Here is a 26,271-nt window from a genome sequence, read left to right as displayed (position 1 = left end):
AGGAAAATCTGGTTTGCTGTCACTTGACAGCCTCTTGTTTTTATTGTTGAAGGCCATACCGTTGCCTATAATTGCTTACATCCACTTCATTTGAACTTAAGTTGATAGTTGTCTCATTGGTAATGATATCTCCTTATTTTTATAAATATACAATGATTTCATTTTCTTTTACAGGATACAATGGCAAGTTGGGATAAGGTAAGTTTTTCTTCTTCAAATTCAGTGTCATCTGAACTACATGTATGTCATGTGACCTATGTTGTCTATAAACTGTACATAAAGATACAGTGTGCAGTATTCTTAGGGGGAGAACAGGAGAAATCAAAATGACTACAGTGAACAGAATTTCCATATACAAAATTCAATGAAACTCCAGGAGACAAAAAAAAAAGAAACGTAAGATATCGTAGGACATTCACAACTCTTTAAGTCGAAGAGAATCTGACATTGCCATGGAAAAAATGAAAAAACAATCAAAATTCAACAGTCTACATTAGTCATTTCAGGGCCTTTTATAGCTGACTATGCCTTATGGGCTTTGATCATTGTTGAAGGCTGCACGGTGACCTATAGTTGTTATTTTCTATGTCATTTAATCTATTTTGTAGAATTGTCTCATTGGCAATCATACCACATCTTCTTTTTCTATTCAAATCATTACATATAAAACTAAAGACTGAGCAACACAAACCTCAACAAAAACTTAGGCTGATCTCAAAACTGATGCATAATACAATCATGACAATTGTCTACAGACTTTTCTAAAAAAAACTCTGAAATTATAGACAACAATTTCACTCCTTCTTGGTAATCACTGTATTTGGTATAAACTGTTGGAACTGTAAATATGTAGCTTATTAAATTCAATTATTACATTTATAATATATTTGTATGTTCTAGAGGAAAATGTAAAAGCTTTGTTTTGCTTACAGAAACTTCTTACAGCTGCATATGAGGGGAATATAAAAGAGGTAGAATTATGTGTAAAGAACAGAGCTAACTTGGAATGTAGAAATTTTGTAAGTAAAGTAAAATGTTTAACACATTTACAGATATTTATTATATCGTACACATAATGTGGATCAGTTAAACATTGCCCTTGTTAGTTTTCAATGATTCAGTGTACAGTTCTAGTTATTGCAAATACTCTTGTCTTCAAAATATTAAGAAACATAGTATTATGATATATTGTGATTAACTTTATTACACTGATGAATACCACTCCAGTTTGTATGTCAAAGAGTTGCTGTCTGATACTTCGTAACTGTATACAATTGAAATATTGATTTACTTTCTTACACGTAACATAGTATTCTACACAAAAAACATTACTTTGGTCCAAAAAAAATCTTGCATGACCATGACTTGAGACATGACACCTCTTCATACAACTTTCATTGACCACTCCTGTTCTAAACATGCAATGTGACGCCTGATTCTACAACATTTATTAACCACTTATGTACTTAACATAACATGCAACACCTGATCATAAAACCTTCATTTACCACTCTTGAACTGAACATGACATGTGACACATGATCATACAACATTCATTTACCTCTCCTGAACTGAACATGACATGTGACACATGATCATACAACCTGCATTTACCACTCTTGTACTGAACATGACATGTGACACCTGATCATACAACATTCATTTACCTCTCCTGAACTGAACATGACATGTGACACATGATCATACAACCTGCATTTACCATTCTTGTACTGAACATGATAAGTGACACCTGATCATACAACATTCATTTACCTCTCCTGAACTGAACATGACCTGTGACACATGATCATACAACCTGCATTTACCACTCTTGTACTGAACATGACATGTGACACCTGATCATACAACATTCATTAACCACTCCTGTACTAAACATGACATGTGACACCTGATCATACAACATTCATTAACCACTCCTGTACTGAACATGACATGAAACACCTGATTATACAACATTCATTTACCACTCCAGTACTAAACATGATATGTAACACCTGATTATATTCTTTACCACTCTTGTAAGAACATGACATGAAACACCAGATCATACCACATTCATTTACCACTCCAGTACTAAACATGATATGTAACACCTGATTATATTCTTTACCACTCTTGTAAGAACATGACATGAGACACCAGATCATACCAGATACATTTACCTCTCCTGAACTGAACATGAAATGTGACACCTGATCATACAACCTGCATTTACCACTCTTGTACTGAACATGACATGTGACACCTGATCATACAACCTGCATTTACCACTCTTGTACTGAACATGACTTGTGACACCAGATCATACCACATACATTTACCACTCCAGTACTAAACATGACATGTGACACCTGATCATACAACCTGCATTAACCACTACTGTACTGAACATGACATGTGACACATGATCATACAACCTGCATTTACCACTCTTGAAGTGAACATGACATGTGATCCCTGATTATACAACATACATTTACCACTCTTGTACTGAACATGACATGTGACACCTGATCATACAACATTCATTAACCACTCCTGTACTGAACATGACATGTGACACCTGATCATACAACATTCATTAACCACTCCTGTACTGAACATGACATGTGACACCTGATAATACAACATTTATAACCACTCCTGTACTGAACATGACATGAAACACCTAATTATACAACATTCATTTACCACTCTTGTACTGAACATGACATGTAACACCTGATTATACAACATTCATTTACCACTCTAGTACTAAACATGACACGTGTCACCTGATCATACAACATTCATTTACCACTCTAGTACTAAACATGACATGTGTCACCAGATCATACCACATACATTTACCACTACAGTACTAAACATGATATTTAACACCTGATTATACAACATTCATTAACTACTCCTGTACTAAACATGACATGTACACCTGATCATACAACCTGCATTTACCCTCCTGTACTGAACATGACATGTGACACCTGATCATACACCATGCATTTACCACTCCTGTACTGAACATGACATGTGACACCTGATCATACAACTTTCATTTCCCACTGTTCTACTGAACATGACATGTGACACCTGATCATACACCATGCATTTACCACTCCTGTACTAAACATGACATGTGACACCTGATTATACAACATTCATTTACCAGTCCTGTACTGAACATGACATGTGACACCTGATCATACACCATGCATTTTCCACTCCTGTACTGAACATGACATGTGACACCTGATCATACACCATGCATTTACCACTCCTGTACTAAACATGACATGTGACACCTGATCATACAACTTTCATTTACCACTGCTGTACGGAACATGACATGTGACACCTGATCATACAACTTTCATTCACCTCTCCTGAACTGAACATGACATGTGACACCTGATCATACAACATTCATTTACCACTCTTGTACTGAACATGACATGTGACACCTGATCATACACCATGCATTTACCACTCCTGTACTGAACATGACATGTGACACCTGATCATACAACATTCATTTACCACTCTAGTACTAAACATGACACGTGTCACCAGATCATACCACATTCATTAACCACTCCTGTACTAAACATGACATGTACACCTGATCATACAACCTGCATTTACCACTCCTGTACTGAACATGACATGTGACACCTGATCATACACCATGCTTTACCACTCCTGTACTGAACATGACATGTGACACCTGATCATACAACTTTCATTTACCACTGTTGTACGGAACATGACATGTGACACCTGATCATACAACTTTCATATACCTCTCCTGAACTGAACATGACATGTGACACCTGATCATACAACTTTCATTTACCACTCTTGTACTGAACATGACATGTGACACCTGATCATAAAACTTTCATTTACCACTCTTGTACTGAACATGACATAACACCAGATCATATCACATACATTTACCTCTCCTGTACTGAACATGACATGTGAACCCTGATTATACAACATACATTTACCACTCCTGTACTGAACATTACATGTGACACCATTGCTATATTACCCTTACACTCACCACATACACCATTGCTATATTACCCGTATACTCACCACAACACATATGATATGAAGCAGCTGGTAGACACCCAACATTTTACACGGTAATACCACTAAATATTTTCTAAGCTTTGATCATTATTTTGAATCGACACAAAATACTGTTAATCAGACAGGTTTTCTGGACAACACATATTTGTTAGAATTATATAAAGTGGAATCTCATTTTATTCGTAACACAGAACTGAATCAGATAGTTAAGGTTTTATTTTGTTTCTTGACGAAAAATTATTTTGTAAACATCTAATTTTAATGAGAAGTTGATGAGAAAAAGTTGTGTTAACATCTTTAGTTAGATAATGTTAATTCTACAGATCTAATGTAAAATGTCTTTTAAAAATAACAAATACTTGACAGAATTATATAAAGTGGGGTCTTATTTTTCTTGTCTCTTCGTACTGAATCAGAAAATGTAACTCGTTTTAATGTTTCTTGAAAAAAATTTTTTTTTAACTTTGATCATTCTATGTAATCATTGTTAATCAGACAGGTTTAATAGACAACAAATATTTGTTAGAATTATATAAAGTGGGGTCTCATTTTAATTGTCTTGTCCAGCTGAGTCCATTGATATACATATTGTTTATGTTTCTAGAATTTTTTTTTTTATAACCTGACAGTTCTGATGGAAGTTCTGACATCTCACAATAAAACATGTTGTTTATTTGTTGTTTATGTAGAATATAAATACAATTGGGACTGGTCATTTTATTCAGTTTTGACCACTGATTCATGTGATATATATTTTGTTAATATTTATTACACAACATTGTCCAGTTTATGACACAAGTTTTGATGTCTGTTATATGTTGATATTACAGAGAAGAATGACACCATTAACGTTGGCGGCTCAGAACGGACACCTGGAGGTGGTGACTTTCCTGGTCAGTCACGGCAGTCAGTTAGAAGCTACAATCCCGGTAATGATAGATATAATCAACTTACTCTTACCAAACTCCACTTTATACAGAATCTACACAAAATCATGTTGTTAATCAGACAGGTTTAATAGACAACAAATATTTGTTAGAATTATATAAAGTGGGGTCTCATTTTATTCGTAACACAGAACTGAATCAGATAGTAAAGGTTTTATTTTGTTTCCTTATGAAAAATTATTTTGTTAACATCTGATTTTAATGAGAAGTTGATGAGAACAAATTGTGTTAACATCTTTAGTCAGATAATGTTAATTCTACAGATCTAATGTAAGACATCTTTTAAAAATAACAAATACTTGAAAGAATTATATAAAGTGGGGTCTTATTTTTCTTGTCTCTTCGTACTGAATCAGAAAATATTACTCGTTTTAATGTTTCTTGAAAAAAGTTTTTTTTTTAACTTTCATCATTCTACGTAATCATTGTTACTCAGACAGATTTAATAGACAACAAATATTTGTTAGAATTATATAAAGAGGGGTCTCATTTTAATTGTCTTGTCCAGCTGAGTCCATTGATATAAATATTGTTTATGTTTCTAAAAAAAAGTTTTTTTTTTAACCTGACAGTTCTGATGGAAGTTCTGACATCTCACAATAAAACATGTTGTTTATTGGTTGTTTATGTAGAATATAAATACAAGTGTGACTGGTCATTTTATTCAGTTTTGACCACTGATTCATGTGATATATATTTTGTTTATATTTATTACACAACATTGTCCAGTTTATGACACAAGTTTTGATGTCTGTTATATGTTGATATTACAGTATGGATGGACACCATTAATGTTGGCGGTTTGGGTAGGAAACCTGGAGGTGGTGACTTACCTAGTCACTCACGGAAGTCAGTTAGAAATTACAGACACCTTGGTAATGATAGATATAATCACCTTACTCTGACCAAACATCACTTTATACAGAATCTACACAAAATCATGTTGTTAATCAGACAGGTTTAATGGACAACAAATATTTGTTAGAATTATATAAAGTGGGGTCTCATTTTATTCCTAACACAGAACTGAATCAGATAGATAAGGTTTTATTTTTTTTCTGGACAAAAAATTATTTTGTAAACATCTGATTTTAATGAGAAGTTGATGAGAACGAGTTGTGTTAACATCTTTAGTCAGATAATGTTAATTCTACAGATCTACTGTAAAACATCTTTTAAAATTAACAAATACTTGACAGAATTATATAAAGTGGGATCTTATTTTTCTTGTCTCTTCGTACTGAATCAGAAAATATTACTCGTTTTAATGTTTCTTTAATTTTTTTTTCTTTTGATCATTCTACGTAATCATTGTTACTCAGACAGATTTAATAGACAACATATATTTTTTAGAATTATGTAAAGTTGGGTCTCATTTTAATTGTCTTGTCCAGCTGAGTCTATTGATATAAATATTGTTTATGTTTCTAGAAAAAAGTTCTTTTTTTAACCTGACAGTTCTGATAGAAGTTCTGACATCTCACAATAAAACATGCTGTTTATTTGTTGTTTATGTAGAATATAAATACAAGTGTGACTGGTCATTTTATTCAGTTTTGACCACTGATTCATGTGATATATATTTTGTTTATATTTATTACACAACATTGTTAAGTTTATGACACAAGTTTTAATGTCTGTTATATGTTGATATTACAGTATGGACAGACACCATTAATGTTGGCGGCTGAGAGAGGAAACCTGGAGGTGGTGACTTACCTAGTCACTCAGGGAAGTCAGTTAGAAGTTACATCCAAGGTAATGATAGATATAATCATCTTACTCTGACCAAACACCACTTTATACAGAATCTACACAAAATCATGTTGTTAATCAGACAGGTTCAATGGACAACAAATATTTGTTAGAATTATATAAAGTGGGGTCTCATTTTATTCGTAACACAGAATGGAATCAGATAGTAAACGTTTTATTTTGTTTCTGAACAAAAAAATATTTTGTAAACATCTGATTTTAATGAGAAGTTGATGAGAAAAAGTTGTGTTAACATCTTTAGTTAGATAATGTTAATTCTACAGATCTAATGTAAAACATCTGTTAAAAATAACAAATACTTGACAGAATTATATAAAGTGGGGTCTTATTTTTCTTGTCTCTTCGTACTGAATCAGAAAATATAACTCGTTTTAATGTTTCTTGAAAAAAGTTGTTTTTTAAACTTTTGATGATTCTACGTAATCATTGTTAATCAGACAGATTTAATGGACAACACATATTTGTTAGAATTATATAAAGTGGGGTCTCATTTTAATTGTCCTGTCCAGCTGAGTCCATTGATATAAATATTGTTTATGTTTCTTGAAAAAAGTTTTTTCTTAAACCTGACAGTTCTGATGGAAGTTCTGACATCTCACAATAAAACATGTTGTTTATTTGTTGTTTATGTAGAATATAAATAAAAGTGTGACTGGTCATTTTATTCAGTTTTGACCACTGATTCATGTGATATATATTTTGTTTATATTTATTACACAACATTGTCCAGTTTATGACACAAGTTTTGATGTCTGTTATATGTTGATATTACAGAGTGGAAGGACACCATTAATGTGGGCGGCTGCGGGAGGACACCTGGAGGTGGTGACCTACCTAGTCACTCACGGAAGTCAGTTAGAAGCTACAGACCTGGTAATGATAGATATAATGACCTTACTCTGACTAAACATCACCTTATACAGAATCTACACAAAATCATTTTGTTAATCAGACAGGTTTAATGGACAACAAATATTTGTTAGAATTATATAAAGTGGGGTCTCATTTTATTCGTAGCACAGAACTGAATCGAATCAGATAGTAAAGCTGTTATTTTGTTTCCTGACGAAAAATTATTTTGTTAACATCTGATTTTAATGAGAAGTTAAAGAGAACGAGTTGTGTTAACATCTTTAGTCAGATAATGTTAATTCTACAGATCTAATGTAAAACATCTTTTAAAAATAACAAATACTTGACAGAATTATATAAAGTGGGGTCTTATTTTTCTTGTCTCTTCGTACTGAATCAGAAATTATTACTCGTTTTAATGTTTCTTGATTTTTTTTTTTTTTTTACTTTGATCATTCTACATAATCATTGTTAATCAGACAGATTAAATGGACAACAAACATTTGATAGAAATATATAAAGTGGGGTCTCATTTTAATTGTCTTGTCCAGCTGAGTCCATTGATATAAATATTGTTTATGTTTCTAGAAAAAAGTTATTTTTAACCTGACAGTTCTGATGGAAGTTCTGACATCTCACAATAAAACATGTTGTTTATTTGTTGTTTATGTAGAATATAAATACAAGTGTGACTGGTCATTTTATTCAGTTTTGACCACTGATTCATGTGATATATATATATTGTTTATATTTATTACACAACATTGTCCAGTTTATGACACAAGTTTTGATGTCTGTTATATGTTGATATTACAGATTGGACAGACACCATTAATGATTGCCGCTGAGAGAGGACACCTGGAGGTTGTGGCTTACCTGGTCACTCACGGCAGTCAGTTAGAGGCCACAGACCTGGTAATGATAGATATAATCACCTTTCTCTGACCAAACATCACTTTATACGGAATCTACACAAAATCATGTTGTTAATCAGACAGGTTTAATGGACAACAAATATTTGTTAGAATTATATAAAGTGGGGTCTCATTTTATTCGTAACACAGAACTGAATCAGATAGTTAAGGTTTTATTTTCTTTCTTGATGAAAAAATATTTTGTAAACATCTGATTTTGATGAGAAGTTAAAGAGAACGAGTTGTGTTGATTTCTTCAGTTAGATAATGTTAATTCTACAGATTTAATGTAAAACATCTTTAAAAAAAACAAATACTTGACAGAATTATATAAAGTGGGGTCTCATTTTTCTTGTCTCTTCGTACTGAATCAGAAAATTTAACTCGTTTTAATGTTTCTTGAAAAAAGTTTGTTTTTTAACTTTAGTCATTCTACTGAATCAGCATAAAATCATGTTGTTTATCATACATGTTAAATGGACAACAATTACTTGTGAGACTTATATAAAGTTAGGGTTGCTATTATTTGACTTGTTACACATATAATTAAGACTTTACTAATCTTTTTTTACCTGTTTTGTTTCACTGAATCAGAAAATATACATTGAATTTATATATCTTAATCTACCATTTAATAGTTTATACACAAATATAATTAGATATTTTCTTAACAGATGTTATATTTCTTACATTTGGTAAATTGTTTGACTCCTCTCATGATTTTGTTATCACACACCATTAACATGTTTATATTTTTATATTGTTATAGTATGGACGAACAGCTTTACATTATGCTGCTGAGTTTGGAAGGATTGATGTAACAAAATGGTTAACAGATCAAGGATGCAGTCCTTGGGTGAAATCAAAAGAGGTAACATTCAGTTTTATTTTTATTTGATAGATAGATATTTTTTTCTCTTAAAACTAAATCCAAGTCAACAGAGAAAGTACAATTACAATATAAATACAAATACCATAGTTGAGGATAAACAGCTGCAGATAAAATATAATAAAGTACAACTTTTAAGTTTATGATGAAATACCTGTATAATAAACAGGTTAAACTAAATATGAAGAAATCAGTCTGTGTTTAACTTTTACATGGAGGGACAAACCTTTTTATTAATACACCTAATGAATGAACACAGTTTTCTTAAGGAGGCTCGCGGGTATAAGATTTGCAGAAGAAAATTAAACAATTTTTCATTACAAATTTCATGTATTACCTTAAGTAGTTATTACTTTATCATTATGGTACAAGAATCATTCCAAAAATCAATTCATGTTGGCCTCAGGTGACTTTTAAAATGTAGATATCATTTGAAAAGCTCCAAATTATCTCCCTTTTGTGCAAAAATGCCATTTTTGGCATTATAATTGAAATATCTTTTTGAACTCATTGGTGACCTATATTTTTTTTGGTTGTTTTCGAAAAATCTGTACATAAACTAAATGACTGTAAAATTTAAGCGATTTCTGTAATTTAGTTCTTTTTTTATTTCGATATTACAACTATTTTCCCTATTAGGTCAACAGAAAAAAGGACATTAACAAAAATGTATGCTTCTTTCGAAGGCAGATTATGAGCGTAAATGAACGGTGACCTCATTTTTCTTTTAAATTAAACAAATGATTCAAACCCGCGAGCCCCCTTAAAACTGATTGTTTTTTGTCGAGCTTGCGACTTTAATCTCAGAAAGCTCGGCATAGGGATAGTGATCAAGCAGTGGCGGCGGCGTTAGCTAACTTCTTAAAAGCTTTATATCTTAGAAGGTGGTAGACCTGGATGCTTCATATTTTGTATATTGATGCCTCATTTGACGAAGTTTCCGCCAGTCACATTTCCAATGTCCTTGACCTCATTTCTTGGTTCAGTGACTACTTGAAAAAAACTTGTTTTTGTAATGTTAAATTCTCTTTTATAAGTAACAGTATAACTATATTTGGTATGTGCGTATCTTGCAAGGTCCTCATGCCCGTCAGACAGTTTTCCGTTGACCTTGACCTCATTTCATGGATCAGTGAACATTCAACAAGGTTAAGTTTTGGTGGTCAAGTCCATATCTCAGATACTATTGGAAGGACTGTAAGGTGTGCATGTCCAACTGGCAGGTGTCATCTGACCTTGACCTCATTTTCATGGTTCAGTGGTTATAATTAAGTGTTTGTGTTTTGGTCTGTTTTTCTTATATTGTAGGCAATAGGTCTACTATATTTGGTGTATGGAATGATTGTAAAGTGTACATGTCTAGCTGCCAGGTGTCAACTGACCTTGACCACATTTTCATGGTTGAATGGTCAAATATAAAAAAGAAGATGTGGTAAGATTGCCAATGAAACAACTGTCCACAAGAGACCAAAATGACACAGACATTAACGGTACAGCCTTCAACAATAAGCAGACCCCATACTGCATAGTCCGCTATAAAAGGCCCGGATAAGACAATGTAAAACAATTCAAACGAGAAAACTTACTGCCTTATTTATATAAATAAATGAACGAAAAGTTAAGTTTTTGAGTTTTGGTCTTTTTTCTAATACTACACAATGTATATACAATAGGTCAACTATATTTGGTGTATGGAAATATTTTATGATCAATATGTCAGTCGCGTAGGTTTTATTTGACCTTGACCTCATTTTCAGGGTTCATTGCTCAGTGTTAAGTTTTTGGGTTATGGTCTGTTTTTCTTAAACTATAAGCAATAGGTCAACTATATTTGTTGTATGGAAGAACACATCCTACACCAATCCTAAACTACTGACACAACTACCATCTCATCATACTCCAACAACACATCCTACTCCAATCCTAAATACTGACACAACTACCATCTCATCATACTCCAACAACACAGCCTACACCAATCCTAAACTACTGACACAACTACCATCTCATCATACTCAAACAACACACCCTACATCAATCCTAAATACTGACACAACTGCAATCTCATCATACTCCACCAACACACCCTACATCAATCCTAAACTACTGACACGACTACCATCTCATCATACTCCAACAACACACCCTACATCAATCCTAAATACTGACACAACTGCAATCTCATCATACTCTACCAACACACCCTACATCAATCATAACCTACTGACACAACTACCATCTCATCATACTCTACCAACACACCCTACATCAATCATAACCTACTGACACAACTACCATCTCATCATACTCAAACAACACACCCTACATCAATCATAAACTACTGACACAACTACCATCTCATCATACTCTACCAACACACCCTACATCAATCATAACCTACTGACACAACTACCATCTCATCATACTCTACCAACACACCCTACATCAATCATAACCTACTGACACAACTACCATCTCATCATACTCTACCAACACACCCTACATCAATCATAACCTACTGACACAACTACCATCTCATCATACTCTACCAACACACCCTACATCAATCATAACCTACTGACACAACTACCATCTCATCATACTCTACCAACACACCCTACATCAATCCTAAATACTGATACAACTACAATCTCATCATACTCTACCAACACACCCTACATCAATCCTAAATACTGACACAACTACAATCTCATCATACTCAAACAACACACCCTACATCAATCCTAAACTACTGACACAACTACCATCTCATCATACTCCAACAACACACCCTACACCAATCCTAAACTACTGACACAACTACCATCTCATCATACTCCAACAACACACCCTACATCAATCCTAAATTACTGGCACAACTACCGTCTCATTAAACTCTACCAACACACCCTACACCAATCCTAAACTACTGACACAACTACAATCTCATCATACTCTACCAACACACCCTACATCAATCCTAAACTACTGACACAACTACCATCTCATCATACTCCACCAACACACCCTACATCAATCCTAAATACTGACACAACTACCATCTCATCATACTCAAACAACACACCCTACATCAATCCTAAATACTGACACAACTGCAATCTCATCATACTCTACCAACACACCCTACACCAATCCTAAACTACTGACACGACTACCATCTCATCATACTCCAACAACACACCCTACATCAATCCTAAATACTGATACAACTACAATCTCATCATACTCTACCAACACACCCTACATCAATCCTAAATACTGACACAACTACAATCTCATCATACTCAAACAACACACCCTACATCAATCCTAAACTACTGACACGACTACCATCTCATCATACTCAATCAACACACCTAACACCAATCATACACTACTGACACAACTACCATCTCATCATACTCCACCAACACAACTCACATCAATCATAAACTACTGACACAACTACCATCTCATCATACTCAAACAACACACCCTACATCAATCCTAAACTACTGACACGACTACCATCTCATCATACTCCACCAACACACCCTACATCAATCCTAACCTACTGACACAACTACAATCTCATCATACTCTACCAACACACCCTACATCAATCATAACCTACTGACACAACTACCATCTCATCATACTCAAACAACACACCCTACATCAATCCTAAACTACTGACACAACTACCATCTCATCATACTCTACCAACACACCCTACATCAATCATAAACTACTGACACAACTACCATTTCATCATACTCCAACAACACACCCTAAATCAATCATAAACTACTGACACAACTACCATCTCATCATACTCAAACAACACACCCTAAATCAATCATAAACTACTGACACAACTACCATCTCATCATACTCTACCAACACACCCTACATCAATCCTAAACTACTGACACAACTACCATCTCATCATACTCAAACAACACACCCTACATCAATCATAACCTACTGATACAACTACTATCTCATCATACTCTACCAACACACCCTACATCAATCATAACCTACTGACACAACTACCATCTCATCATACTCAAACAACACACCCTACATCAATCAGAAACTACTGACACAACTACCATCTCATCATACTCCAACAACACACCCTACATCAATCAGAAACTACTGACACAACTACCATCTCATCATACTCAAACAACACACCCTACATCAATCCTAAATACTGACACAACTGCCATCTCATCATACTCCACCAACACACCCTACATCAATCCTAAACTACTGACACAACTACCATCTCATCATACTCCAACAACACACCCTACATCAATCAGAAACTACTGACACAACTACTATCTCATCATACTCTACCAACACACCCTACATCAATCATAAACTACTGACACAACAACATCTCATCATACTCAAACAACACACCCTACATCAATCATAAACTACTGACACAACTACCATCTCATCATACTCTACCAACACACCCTACACCAATCCTAAACTACTGACACAACTACCATCTCATCATACTCAAACAACACACCCTACATCAATCCTAAACTACTGACACAACTACCATCTCATCATACTCTACCAACACACCCTACACCAATCCTAAACTACTGACACAACTACCATCTCATCATACTCAAACAACACACCCTACATCAATCCTAAATACTGACACAACTGCAATATCATCATACTCTACCAACACACCCTACATCAATCCTAAACTACTGACACGACTACCATCTCATCATACTCCAACAACACACCCTAAATCAATCATAAACTACTGACACAACTACCATCTCATCATACTCAAACAACACACCCTACATCAATCCTAAATACTGACACAACTACCATCTCATCATACTCAAACAACACACCCTACATCAATCATTACCTACTGACACAACTACCATCTCATCATACTCCACCAACACACCCTACATCAATCATAAACTACTGACACAACTACCATCTCATCATACTCAAACAACACACCCTACATCAATCCTAAATATTGACACAACTACCATCTCATCATACTCCAACAACACACCCTACATCAATCCTAAATACTGACACAACTGCAATCTCATCATACTCTACCAACACACCCTACATCAATCATAACCTACTGACACAACTACCATCTCATCATACTCTACCAACACACCCTACATCAATCCTAAATACTGATACAACTACCATCTCATCATACTCTACCAACACACCCTACATCAATCATAACCTACTGACACAACTACCATCTCATCATACTCAAACAACACACCCTACATCAATCCTAAACTACTGACACAACTACCATCTCATCATACTCCACCAACACACCCTACATCAATCCTAAATACTGACACAACTGCAATCTCATCATACTCCACCAACACACCCTACATCAATCATAACTTACTGACACAACTACCATCTCATCATACTCTACCAACACACCCTACATCAATCATAACCTACTGACACAACTACCATCTCATCATACTCTACCAACACACCCTACATCAATCATAACCTACTGACACAACTACCATCTCATCATACTCTACCAACACACCCTACATCAATCATAACCTACTGACACAACTACCATCTCATCATACTCCACCAACACACCCTACATCAATCCTAAATACTGACACAACTACCATCTCATCATACTCAAACAACACACCCTACATCAATCATAACCTACTGACACAACTACCATCTCATCATACTCTACCAACACACCCTACATCAATCCTAAACTACTGACACAACAACATCTCATCATATTCTACAAACACACCCTACACCAATCCTAAACTACTGACACGACTACCATCTCATCATACTCCAACAACACAGCCTACATCAATCCTAAATACTGATACAACTACCATCTCATCATACTCAACCAACACACCCTACATCAATCATAACCTACTGACACAACTACCATCTCATCATACTCAAACAACACACCCTACATCAATCCTAAACTACTGACACAACTACAATCTCATTATACTCTACCAACACACCCTACACCAATCCTAAATACTGACACAACTACCATCTCATCATACTCAAACAACACACCCTACATCAATCATAAACTACTGACACAACTACCATCTCATCATACTCCACCAAAACACCCTACATCAATCCTAAATACTGACACAACTGCCATCTCATCATACTCTACCAACACACCCTACATCAATCATAACCTACTGACAAAACTACCATCTCATCATACTCAACCAACACACCCTACATCAATCATAACCTACTGACAAAACTACCATCTCATCATACTCCACCAACACAACCTACATCAATCATATACTACTGACACAACAACATCTCATCATACTCTACAAACACACCCTACATCAATCATAAACTACTGACACGACTACCATCTCATCATACTCTACCAACACACCCTACATCAATCATATACTACTGACACAACAACATCTCATCATACTCTACAAACACACCCTATATCAATCATAACCTACTGACACAACTACCATCTCATCATACTCAAACAACACACCCTACATCAATCATAACCTACTGACACAACTACCATCTCATCATACTCTACCAACACACCCTACATCAATCATTACCTACTGACACAACTACCATCTCATCATACTCAACCAACACACCCTACATCGATCATAACCTACTGACACAACTACCATCTCATCATACTCTACCAACACAACCTCCATCAATCATAACCTACTGACACAACTACCATCTCATCATAATCTACCAACACACTGTACACCTATCCTTAACTTCTGACACAACAACCATCTCATCATACTCTACCAACACACTGTACACCTATCCTTAACTTCTGACACAACAACCATCTCATCATACTCTACCAACACACCCTACATCAAACAAATACTACTGACACAACTACCATCTCATCATACTCAACCAACACACCCTACATCAATCATATACTACTGACATGACTACCATCTCATCATAATCTACCAACACACCCTACATCAATCATATACTACTGACATGACTACCATCTCATCATAATCTACCAACACACCCTACATCAATCATATACTACTGACATGACTACCATCTCATCATAATCTACCAACACACCGTATATCAATCCTAAACTACTGACACAACTACCATCTCATCATACTCCACCAACACAACCTCCATCAATCATAACCTACTGACACAACTACCATCTCATCATACTCCATGAACACAACCTCCATCAATCATAACCTACTGACACAACTACCATCTCATCATACTCTACCAACACACCATACATCAATCCTAAATAATGACACAACTACAATCTCATCATACTCTACCAACACACTGTACACCTATCCTTAACTACTGACACAACAACCATCTCATCATACTCTACCAACACACCCTACATCAAACAAATACTACTGACAAAACTACCATCTCATCATACTCAACCAACACACCCTACATCAATCATATACTACTGACATGACTACCATCTCATCATAATCTACCAACACACCCTACATCAATCATATACTACTGACATGACTACCATCTCATCATAATCTACCAACACACCGTATATCAATCCTAAACTACTGACACAACTACCATCTCATCATACTCTACCAACACACCATACATCAATCCTAAATACTGACACAACTACAATCTCATCATACTCTACCAACACACTGTACACCTATCCTTAACTACTGACACAACAACCATCTCATCATACTCTACCAAGACACCCTACATCAAACAAATACTACTGACAAAACTACCATCTCATCATACTCAACCAACACACCCTACATCAATCATATACTACTGACATGACTACCATCTCATCATAATCTACCAACACACCCTACATCAATCATATACTACTGACATGACTACCATCTCATCATAATCTACCAACACACCGTATATCAATCCTAAACTACTGACACAACTACCATCAAAGCATACTCTACCAACACACCTTACATCAATCAAATACTACTGACACAACTAACATCTCATCATACTCCACCCACACACCCTACATCAATCATATACTACTGACACAACTACCATCTCATCATACGCCACAAACACACCCTACACCAATCCTACACTACTGAAAACTACCATCTTATCATACTCCACAAACCCACCTAGCACCAATCCTACACTACTGATACAACTACCATCTCATCATAATCTGCCAACGCACTTAACACCAATCATACCCTTCTGACACAACTACCATCTCATCATACATCACCAACACACCTCACACCAATCCTACACTACTGACACAACTACCATCTCGTCATACATCACCAACACACCTAACACCAATCCTACACTACTAACAACTACCATCTCATCATACTCTGCAAACACACTTAACACCAATTATACACTACTGACACAACTAACATCTCATCATACATCACCAACACACCTAACACCAATCTTACACTACTGACACAACTACCATCTCATCATACTGCACCAACACACCTTACACCAATCATACACTACTGACACAACTACCATCTCATCATACTCCACCAAACACACCTAACACCAATCATACACTACTGACACAACTACCATCTCATCATACTCCACCAACACATCTAACACCAATCCTACACTACTAACAACTACCATCTCATCATACTCTGCCAATACACTTAACACCAATTATACACTACTGACACAACTACCATCTCATCATACATCACCAACACACCTAACACCAATCCTACACTACTGACACAACTACCACCAAAGCATACTCTACCAACACACCTTACATCAATCAAATACTACTGACACAACTACCATCTCATCATACTCCACCCACACACCCTACATCAATCATATACTACTGACACAACTACCATCTCATCATAGGCCACAAACACACCCTACACCAATCCTACACTACTGAAAACTACCATCTAATCATACTCCACAAACCCACCTAGCACCAATCCTACACTACTGATACAACTACCATCTCATCATACTCTGCCAACACACTTAACACCAATCATACCCTTCTGACACAACTACCATCTCATCATACATCAGCAACACACCTCATACCAATCCTACACTACTGACACAACTACCATCTCGTCATACATCACCAACACACCTTACACCAATCCTACACTACTAACAACTACCATCTCATCATACTCTGCCAACACACAACACCAATTATACACTATTGACACAACTACCATCTCATCATACATCACCAACACACCTAACACCAATCCTACACTACTGACAAAACTACCATCTCATCATACTGCACGAACACACCTTACACCAATCATACACTACTGACACAACTACCATCTCATCATTCTCCACCAACACTCCTAACACCAATCATACACTACTGACACAACTACCATCTCATCATACTCCACCAACACACCTAACACCAATCATACACTACTGACACAACTACCATCTCATCTTACTCCACCAACTCACATCTCAGCTTACTCCACCAACTAACCTAACACTAATCCTACATTTATGACACAACTACCACCTCATCATACTCTTCCAACACACCTAACACCAATCCTACACTACTGACACAACTACCATCTCATCATACTCCACCAACACATCTAACATCAATCATACACTACTGACACAACTACCAGCTCAACATACTCCACCAACACACCTAACACCAATCATACACTACTGACACAACTACCATCTCATCTTACTCCACCAACTCACCTAACACCAATCCTACATTCATGACACAACTACCACCTCATCATACTCTTCCAACACACCTAACACCAATCCTACACTACTGACACAACTACCATCTCATCATGATACTGCACCAACACACCTTACACCAATCATACACTACTGACACAACTACCATCTCATCATACTCTGCCAACACACAACACCAATTATACACTATTGACACAACTACCATCTCATCATACATCACCAACACACCTAACACCAATCCTACACTACTGACAAAACTACCATCTCATCATACTGCACGAACACACCTTACACCAATCATACACTACTGACACAACTACCATCTCATCATTCTCCACCAACACTCCTAACACCAATCATACACTACTGACACAACTACCATCTCATCTTACTCCACCAACTCACATCTCATCTTACTCCACCAACTAACCTAACACCAATCCTACATTTATGACACAACTACCACCTCATCATACTCTTCCAACACACCTAACACCAATCCTACACTACTGACACAACTACCATCTCATCATACTCCACCAACACATCTAACATCAATCATACACTACTGACACAACTACCAGCTCAACATACTCCACCAACACACCTAACACCAGTCATACACTACTGACACAACTACCATCTCATCTTACTCCACCAACTCACCTAACACCAATCCTACATTCATGACACAACTACCACCTCATCATACTCTTCCAACACACCTAACACCAATCCTACACTACTGACACAACTACCATCTCATCATGATACTGCACCAACACACCTTACACCAATCATACACTACTGACACAACTACCATCTCATCATACTCCACTTACACACCTAACACCAATCATACACTACTGACACAACTACCATGATCATCTCATCATACTCCACCAACACACCTAACACCAATCTTACACTACTAACAACTACCATCTCATCATACTCTGCCAATACACTTAACACCAATTATACACTACTGACACAACTACCATCTCATCATACATCACCAACACACCTAACACCAATCCTACACTACTAAGTATGCAAACCCGAGTTGCTTAACATTGCATTGGTTTTGTCCATTGACACAGGATCGTCGATTAGGTTTTATCCATGAAGTGTCATTTTTATATGATTTTATATCGAGATTCAGATTGATAAATACTTTATAAAACACTGGGCAAGCAAGACAAAAAAAATAATGAGTAGAGTAAAAATTCTAAAACGCAAATGGAGGATAAGGAGTATTAAAGAAAAATACGGAAACTAGAATTTCAGACATTGTGAATATCAGATTGCACCTGGCTATCTAGGATGGAAATTGGGAAAATGTCTTTATTTTTGTAAATCAAAGGTCAACATTATTTGTTGTCAGAGTGGTAAATAAAAAGGACGGTTTAATTGCCCATCAAGACAATTATAAAAAAAAAAAAAAAAAAAAAAAATTGTGTCACATGTGTCAGTTAAGAGAAACAGCAAAAAAGTCAATAGTGTATCCATTATTTAATTTCCATTTCTTCACTGACTGTCCTCTAAATTAGTATATCATTATATGTACCTACTGGCTACAATTTTTATTCAAAAACTGCTGCAAAAATTACCTTTACATGTCATTTCATTCGTTGGTTTGCTGTAAGGTTTCTGTCCCATAGATGTAATCCTACTTTCCTAATTTTTTACACATAATAAACAAATGGATTTCATTTGTTGGTGATGAAAAAAAATCATTACTGTTGTCAATAAAGTAGTACTAGAATAATGATATGGACTCTCATCATCCATGTGAATCGAACAAAAATCACGAATAATGACACTCCAGGTGTCATAGTTGTTGTCAATAAAGCACTTACTAGAATAATAATATGGACTCTCATCATCCATGTGAATCGAACAAAAATTACGAAAAATTATTCTCCAGAGTAACGTATGGCAGCCTTTTACTCATGTGTCATAGAAGCTGTCAATAAAGCAAGTACTAGAATAATATTACTCTGAATTGAACACAAAATACGAATAATAAAACTCCACAGTAATACATGTCAGCCTTTTACTCATGTGCTATTAAACTTGTGAATATAGAGCAAGCAAGAATATACTAGGAGTCGCACATAAACATGATTATTTGTTCAAGAAATAATCAGAGATATGTATGAATAAAGAAACAATCCCAGCTGTATTTTGCAGAATGTATTTTAATATAACAGTTGTACCAGTATGTTCCAAATATGTAGAGTTAGTAAAATCCCTAACACTCTGTTGTTACTTATTACAAGTCAATGACACAGACAAAATTAACTGTAGTTTCCAGACAGATTGTTGAATTATCATAAAGATAGCTTTATTTCTTGTAGTTTGTTTGGTTTTAATGTAATATTTTACATACTGCAATAATTTCTTTAACAGTAAAATCTCAAATATTATTCATTGATCTCTTTATACTGACACATCATATTTGTTATTGGTTTAGGTTCACTGGTTTTTATGTCAAGTATAAATAAGACTTTTCTGCATATAGATAAAATTAATGCAACAGTTACCTATTATTTATCGCTTTACATTGTACATGTTGTATAGGTAAAATTTATTCAACAGTTACCTATTATTTACTGTTTTACAGTTTTTTGAAATAAAAGATATATATGTGTATAATTAATGAAAGATTATTTGATTGTATTTCAGGGTGACACTCCTTATGATCTGGTTAAAATAGAAAGCTATGATGATGAAGAGAGCAAAATGAAGAAGGAAGAAGTGATGAACTTCCTTAAGGTAAGTAGTATTGTCTTACTGTAAAACATATTCACAGATTATCAGAGACAAAACAGACTTGGTACAAAGAAATTACAATAAAACGGTTGCCTGTAGTTTTCAATGTCATTATAGTATTTTTTGTCAGTTAACAATGTAAGTTGACAGTTTGAAGCATATGTGAAAGACAAATGTTTAAAATCTGTGTTCTCATCTGTTGGGTGTCTCTTATTTTATGTGTCATCAGCTTGTTATCTCCTATGTATATATATCACATCATGTCCTTGTATGTGTCATCAGCTTGCTATCTCCTAGGTATATACATCACATTATCTCCTTGTATATGTCGTCAGCTTGGTATCTCCTAGGTAGATATATCACATCATCTCCTGTTATGTGTCATCAGCTTGCTGTCTCCTAGGTATATACATCACATCAACTCCTTGTATGTGTCATCAGCTTGCTATCTCCTAGGTATATACATCACATCATCTCCTTGTGTCATCAGCTTGGTATCTCCTAGGTATCTACATCACATCATCTCCTTGTATGTGTCATCAGCTTGCTATCTCCTAGGTATATACATCACATCATCTCCTTGTGTCATCAGCTTGCTGTCTCCTAGGTATATACATCACATCATCTCCTTGTATGTGTCATCAGCTTGCTATCTCCTAGGTATATAAATCACATCATCTCCTTGTATGTGTCATCAGCTTGCTATCTCCTAGGTATATACATCACATCATCTCCTTGTGTGTGTCATCAGCTTGCTATCTCCTAGGTATATACATCACATCATGTCCTTGTGTCATCAGCTTGCTGTCTCCTAGGTATATACATCACATCATCTCCTTGTATGTGTCATCAGCTTGCTATCTCCTAAGTATATACATCACATCATCTCCTTGTGTCATCAGCTTGCTGTCTCCTAGGTATATACATCACATCATCTCCTTGTATGTGTCATCAGCTTGGTATCTTGTAGGTATATACATCACATCATGTTCTTGTATGTGTCATCAGCTTGACTTCTTTGAAGCTTTATATTTTAGAAGGTGGAAGACCTGGATGCTTCATACTTTGTATATTTATGGATGCCTCATGTTATGAAGTTTCAGTCAGTCACATATCCAATGTTCTTGACCTCCTTTTCATGGTTCAGTGACTACTTGAAAAAAAGTTAAGACTTGTTATAATGTTAATTTATCTCTTATTATAAGTAATATGATAACTATATTTGATATGTGCGTACCTTGCAAGGTCCTCATGCCCGACAGACAGTTTTCACTTGACCTCGACCTCATTTCATTGATCAGTGAACAAGGTTAAGTTTTGTTGGTCAAGTTCATATCTCAGATACTATAAGCAATAGGTCTAGTATATTCGGTGTATGGAATGACTGTAAGGTGTACATGTCCAACTGGCAGGTGCCATCTGACCTTGACCTCATTTTCATGGTTCAGTGGTTATAGTTAAGTTTTTATATGACTGTCAAAATTTTGATAGGACGTATTATGGTATACAAATGTCCAGTGTCCGTCCGTCTGTCCGTCTGTCTGTCCGTCCGTCTGTCCGTCTGTAAGTCTGTCTGTCTGTCTGGCTTGTGTAAACATGTTGCACCGTAACTTGAGATCGACTTATCAAAATTTCATGAAACTTAATATGGTTGTTTTTGATGATGGTCAAATAATCTGTATACTTTTTGGTGAAAATAAGATTTAAACTTTTTGAGTAACGGCACTTTGTATCTCAAAAACGATTCTTGATTATGGCTTAAAACTTTAAAGACTTCTTAGTTATTTTAATCTTAATATCTGTTTACTTTTTGGGGATGATTCAAAATTTCATTTTTGAGTTATTGAGTATTTTGTAAAAAAGGGGGAGGTTTTTTTTACATGTCGCGCCTAACTCAAAAACGATTGATGATTATTGCTAAAACTTTACACGCTTCTTTGTTATATTAATCTAAAGATCTGTATACTTTTTGGTGATGTATTTTGTCAAAAAGGGGGAGGCTTTGTTACATGTTGTGCCTTTCTCAAAAACAATTGATGATTATTGCTCAAACTTTACACACTTCTTTGTTATATTAATCTAAAGATCTGTATACTTTTTGGTGATGATTCAAAATTTTTATTTTTGAGTTAGGGAGCTACCATTTGCTTTTTATGGGGGGGAGGGGGCTAGCATGAATTTGAAAAAAATAGGCAGGACAGGAGTTTTGAGTAAAAAAAAAAAGCAGGATGAGCATCTTGGCAAAAAAAAAAAGGCAGGATGACAATTTGGGTAAAAATAGTCAGGATAAACTAGTAAAAAAAAAGGCTGGACCGAATAGAGTAAAAAATAAAAAAGGCAGGACAGAGATTACAACTAAAAAAAAAGCAGGACAAAATTTTTCATCCTAGCCCCCCCCCCCCCCCCATAAAAATCAAATGGTAGCTCCCTTATTGAGTATTTTGTTAAACAGGGGAGTTTTTTTTTACATGTCGTGCTGTATCTCAAAAATAATTTATGAATTTTGCTTAAAACTTTACGCACTTCTTTGTTATATTAATCTAAAGATCTGTATACTTTTTAGTTTTGATTCAAAATCTTATTTTAGTGATATTCAGTTTTCAAAAAAAAGGGTTGGGGGTTTCACATGTCCCGCCATGTCTAAAAAACAATATATGGTTATTGCTAAAAACTTTCTCAGAAACTATTGATGATTATTGCATAAAACTTCCACACAAGACGTCGGGCGTATCATGCGCTCATGGCACAGCTGTTTATTATGTTTTTTTATCTGTTTTTCTTATACTGTATGCATTAGGTCTACTTTATTTTGTGTATAGAATGATTGTAAGGTGTACTTGTCTAACTTGCAGGTGTCATCTGACCTTGACCTCATTTTCATGGTTTTGAGTTTTTTGTCTTTTTTTCTAATACTATATGCAGTAGGTCAACTATATTTGGTGTATGGAAATGTTTTATTATCTATATGTCCATGATGTCAGTCGCACAGGTTTTATTTGACCGTGACCTAATTTCAGGGTTCATTGCTCAGTGTTAAGTTTTTATACGACTGCACAAATTGAAAATTTTTTGGTTGTATATTGGTAACACGTTGGCGTCGTCGTCTGCGTCGTGGGCGTCGGCGTTGTCGTCTTCCAAATACTTTTAACTTTCGCACTCTACCTTTAGTAAAAGTGAATATGATGGATAGATTTTGGGAGTTTTGGTCCCAACATTTTAGGAATTAGGGGCCAAAAAAGGCCATAATAAGCATTTTCTTGGTTTTCACACAATAACTTTAGTATAAGTGAATAGAAATCTATGAAATTTAAACACACGGTTTATGACCATAAAAGGAAGGTTGGGTTTGTTTTGGGGAGTTTGGTCCCAACAATTTAGGAATAAGGGCCCAAAGGGTCCAAAATTGAAAATTGTTTGATTTCATCAAAAATTGAATAATTGGAGTTCTTTGATATGCCGAATCTAAATGTGTATGTAGATTCTTAATTTTTGGTCCCGTTTTCAAATTGGTCTACATTAAGGTCCAAAGGGTCCAACATTAAACTTAGTTTGATTTTAACAAAACATGAGTCCTTGGGGTTCTTTGATATGCTGAATCTAAAAATGTACTTAGATTTTTTATTATTGGCCCAGTTTTCAAGTTGGTCCAAATGGGGGTCCAAAATTAAACTTTGTTTGATTTCATCAAAAATTGAATAATTGGGGTTCTTTGATATGCCGAATCTAAACATGTACTTAGATTTTTGATTATGGGCCCAGTTTTCAAGTTGGTTCAAATTAGGATCCAAAATTATTATATTAAGTAATGTGCAATAGCAAGAAATTTTCAATTGCACAGTATTCAGCAATAGCAAGAAATCTTCAATTGCACAGTATTGTGCAATAGCAATAAATTTACAATTGCACAGTATTGCGCAATAGCAAGAAATCTTCAATTGCACAGTATTGTGCCATTACAAATATTTTCAATTGCACAGTATTACACAATAGCTAGAAATATCTAATTGCACAATACTGTGCAATAGCAAGAAATTTTCAATTGGAGTTATCTTTCTTTTTCCAGAATAGTAGTTGAATCAACTTAAATCATTGTTTTATACAATATACAATGTATATTCACTTT

At 35.2% G+C, this 26,271-nt stretch overlaps 3 protein-coding genes across 5 annotated transcripts in view; all 3 read left to right on the top strand.

The window, feature by feature from the left end:
• LOC143051556 (uncharacterized) overlaps positions 1-9,537 on the top strand; it is a 194,815-nt gene extending 185,278 nt beyond the window's left edge. Inside the window, exons 6-10 of one of the 2 annotated variants that reach the window (XM_076224453.1) lie at positions 175-198; positions 933-1,023; positions 6,726-6,824; positions 7,617-7,715; positions 9,378-9,537. In XM_076224453.1, coding sequence (XP_076080568.1) covers positions 175-198; positions 933-1,023; positions 6,726-6,757 — 147 coding nt within the window. In that variant the 3' untranslated portion in view covers positions 6,758-6,824; positions 7,617-7,715; positions 9,378-9,537. Of the gene's footprint in view, positions 1-174; positions 199-932; positions 1,024-6,725; positions 6,825-7,616; positions 7,716-8,510; positions 8,610-9,377 lie in introns of those variants that run through there. The other variant, XM_076224452.1, reaches the window with a different exon arrangement.
• LOC143051531 (uncharacterized) overlaps positions 1-26,271 on the top strand; it is a 335,962-nt gene that overhangs the window by 18,958 nt on the left and 290,733 nt on the right. The window lies entirely within an intron of this gene.
• The window catches only part of LOC143051544 (uncharacterized), a 39,149-nt gene continuing 34,985 nt past the window's right edge, over positions 22,108-26,271 (top strand). For both annotated transcript variants that reach the window (XM_076224438.1, XM_076224439.1), the window contains exon 1: positions 22,108-22,151. In XM_076224438.1, the coding sequence (XP_076080553.1) occupies positions 22,119-22,151 (33 nt within the window). In that variant the 5' untranslated portion in view covers positions 22,108-22,118. The remainder of the gene's footprint in view (positions 22,152-26,271) is intronic.

This window comes from Mytilus galloprovincialis, chromosome 11 (assembly GCF_965363235.1).
Source record: "Mytilus galloprovincialis chromosome 11, xbMytGall1.hap1.1, whole genome shotgun sequence".
Classification (NCBI taxonomy): domain Eukaryota; kingdom Metazoa; phylum Mollusca; class Bivalvia; order Mytilida; family Mytilidae; genus Mytilus; species Mytilus galloprovincialis.
The sequence above is the reverse complement of the archived record's forward strand: the minus strand, read 5'-3'. Positions and strand labels throughout refer to the sequence as shown.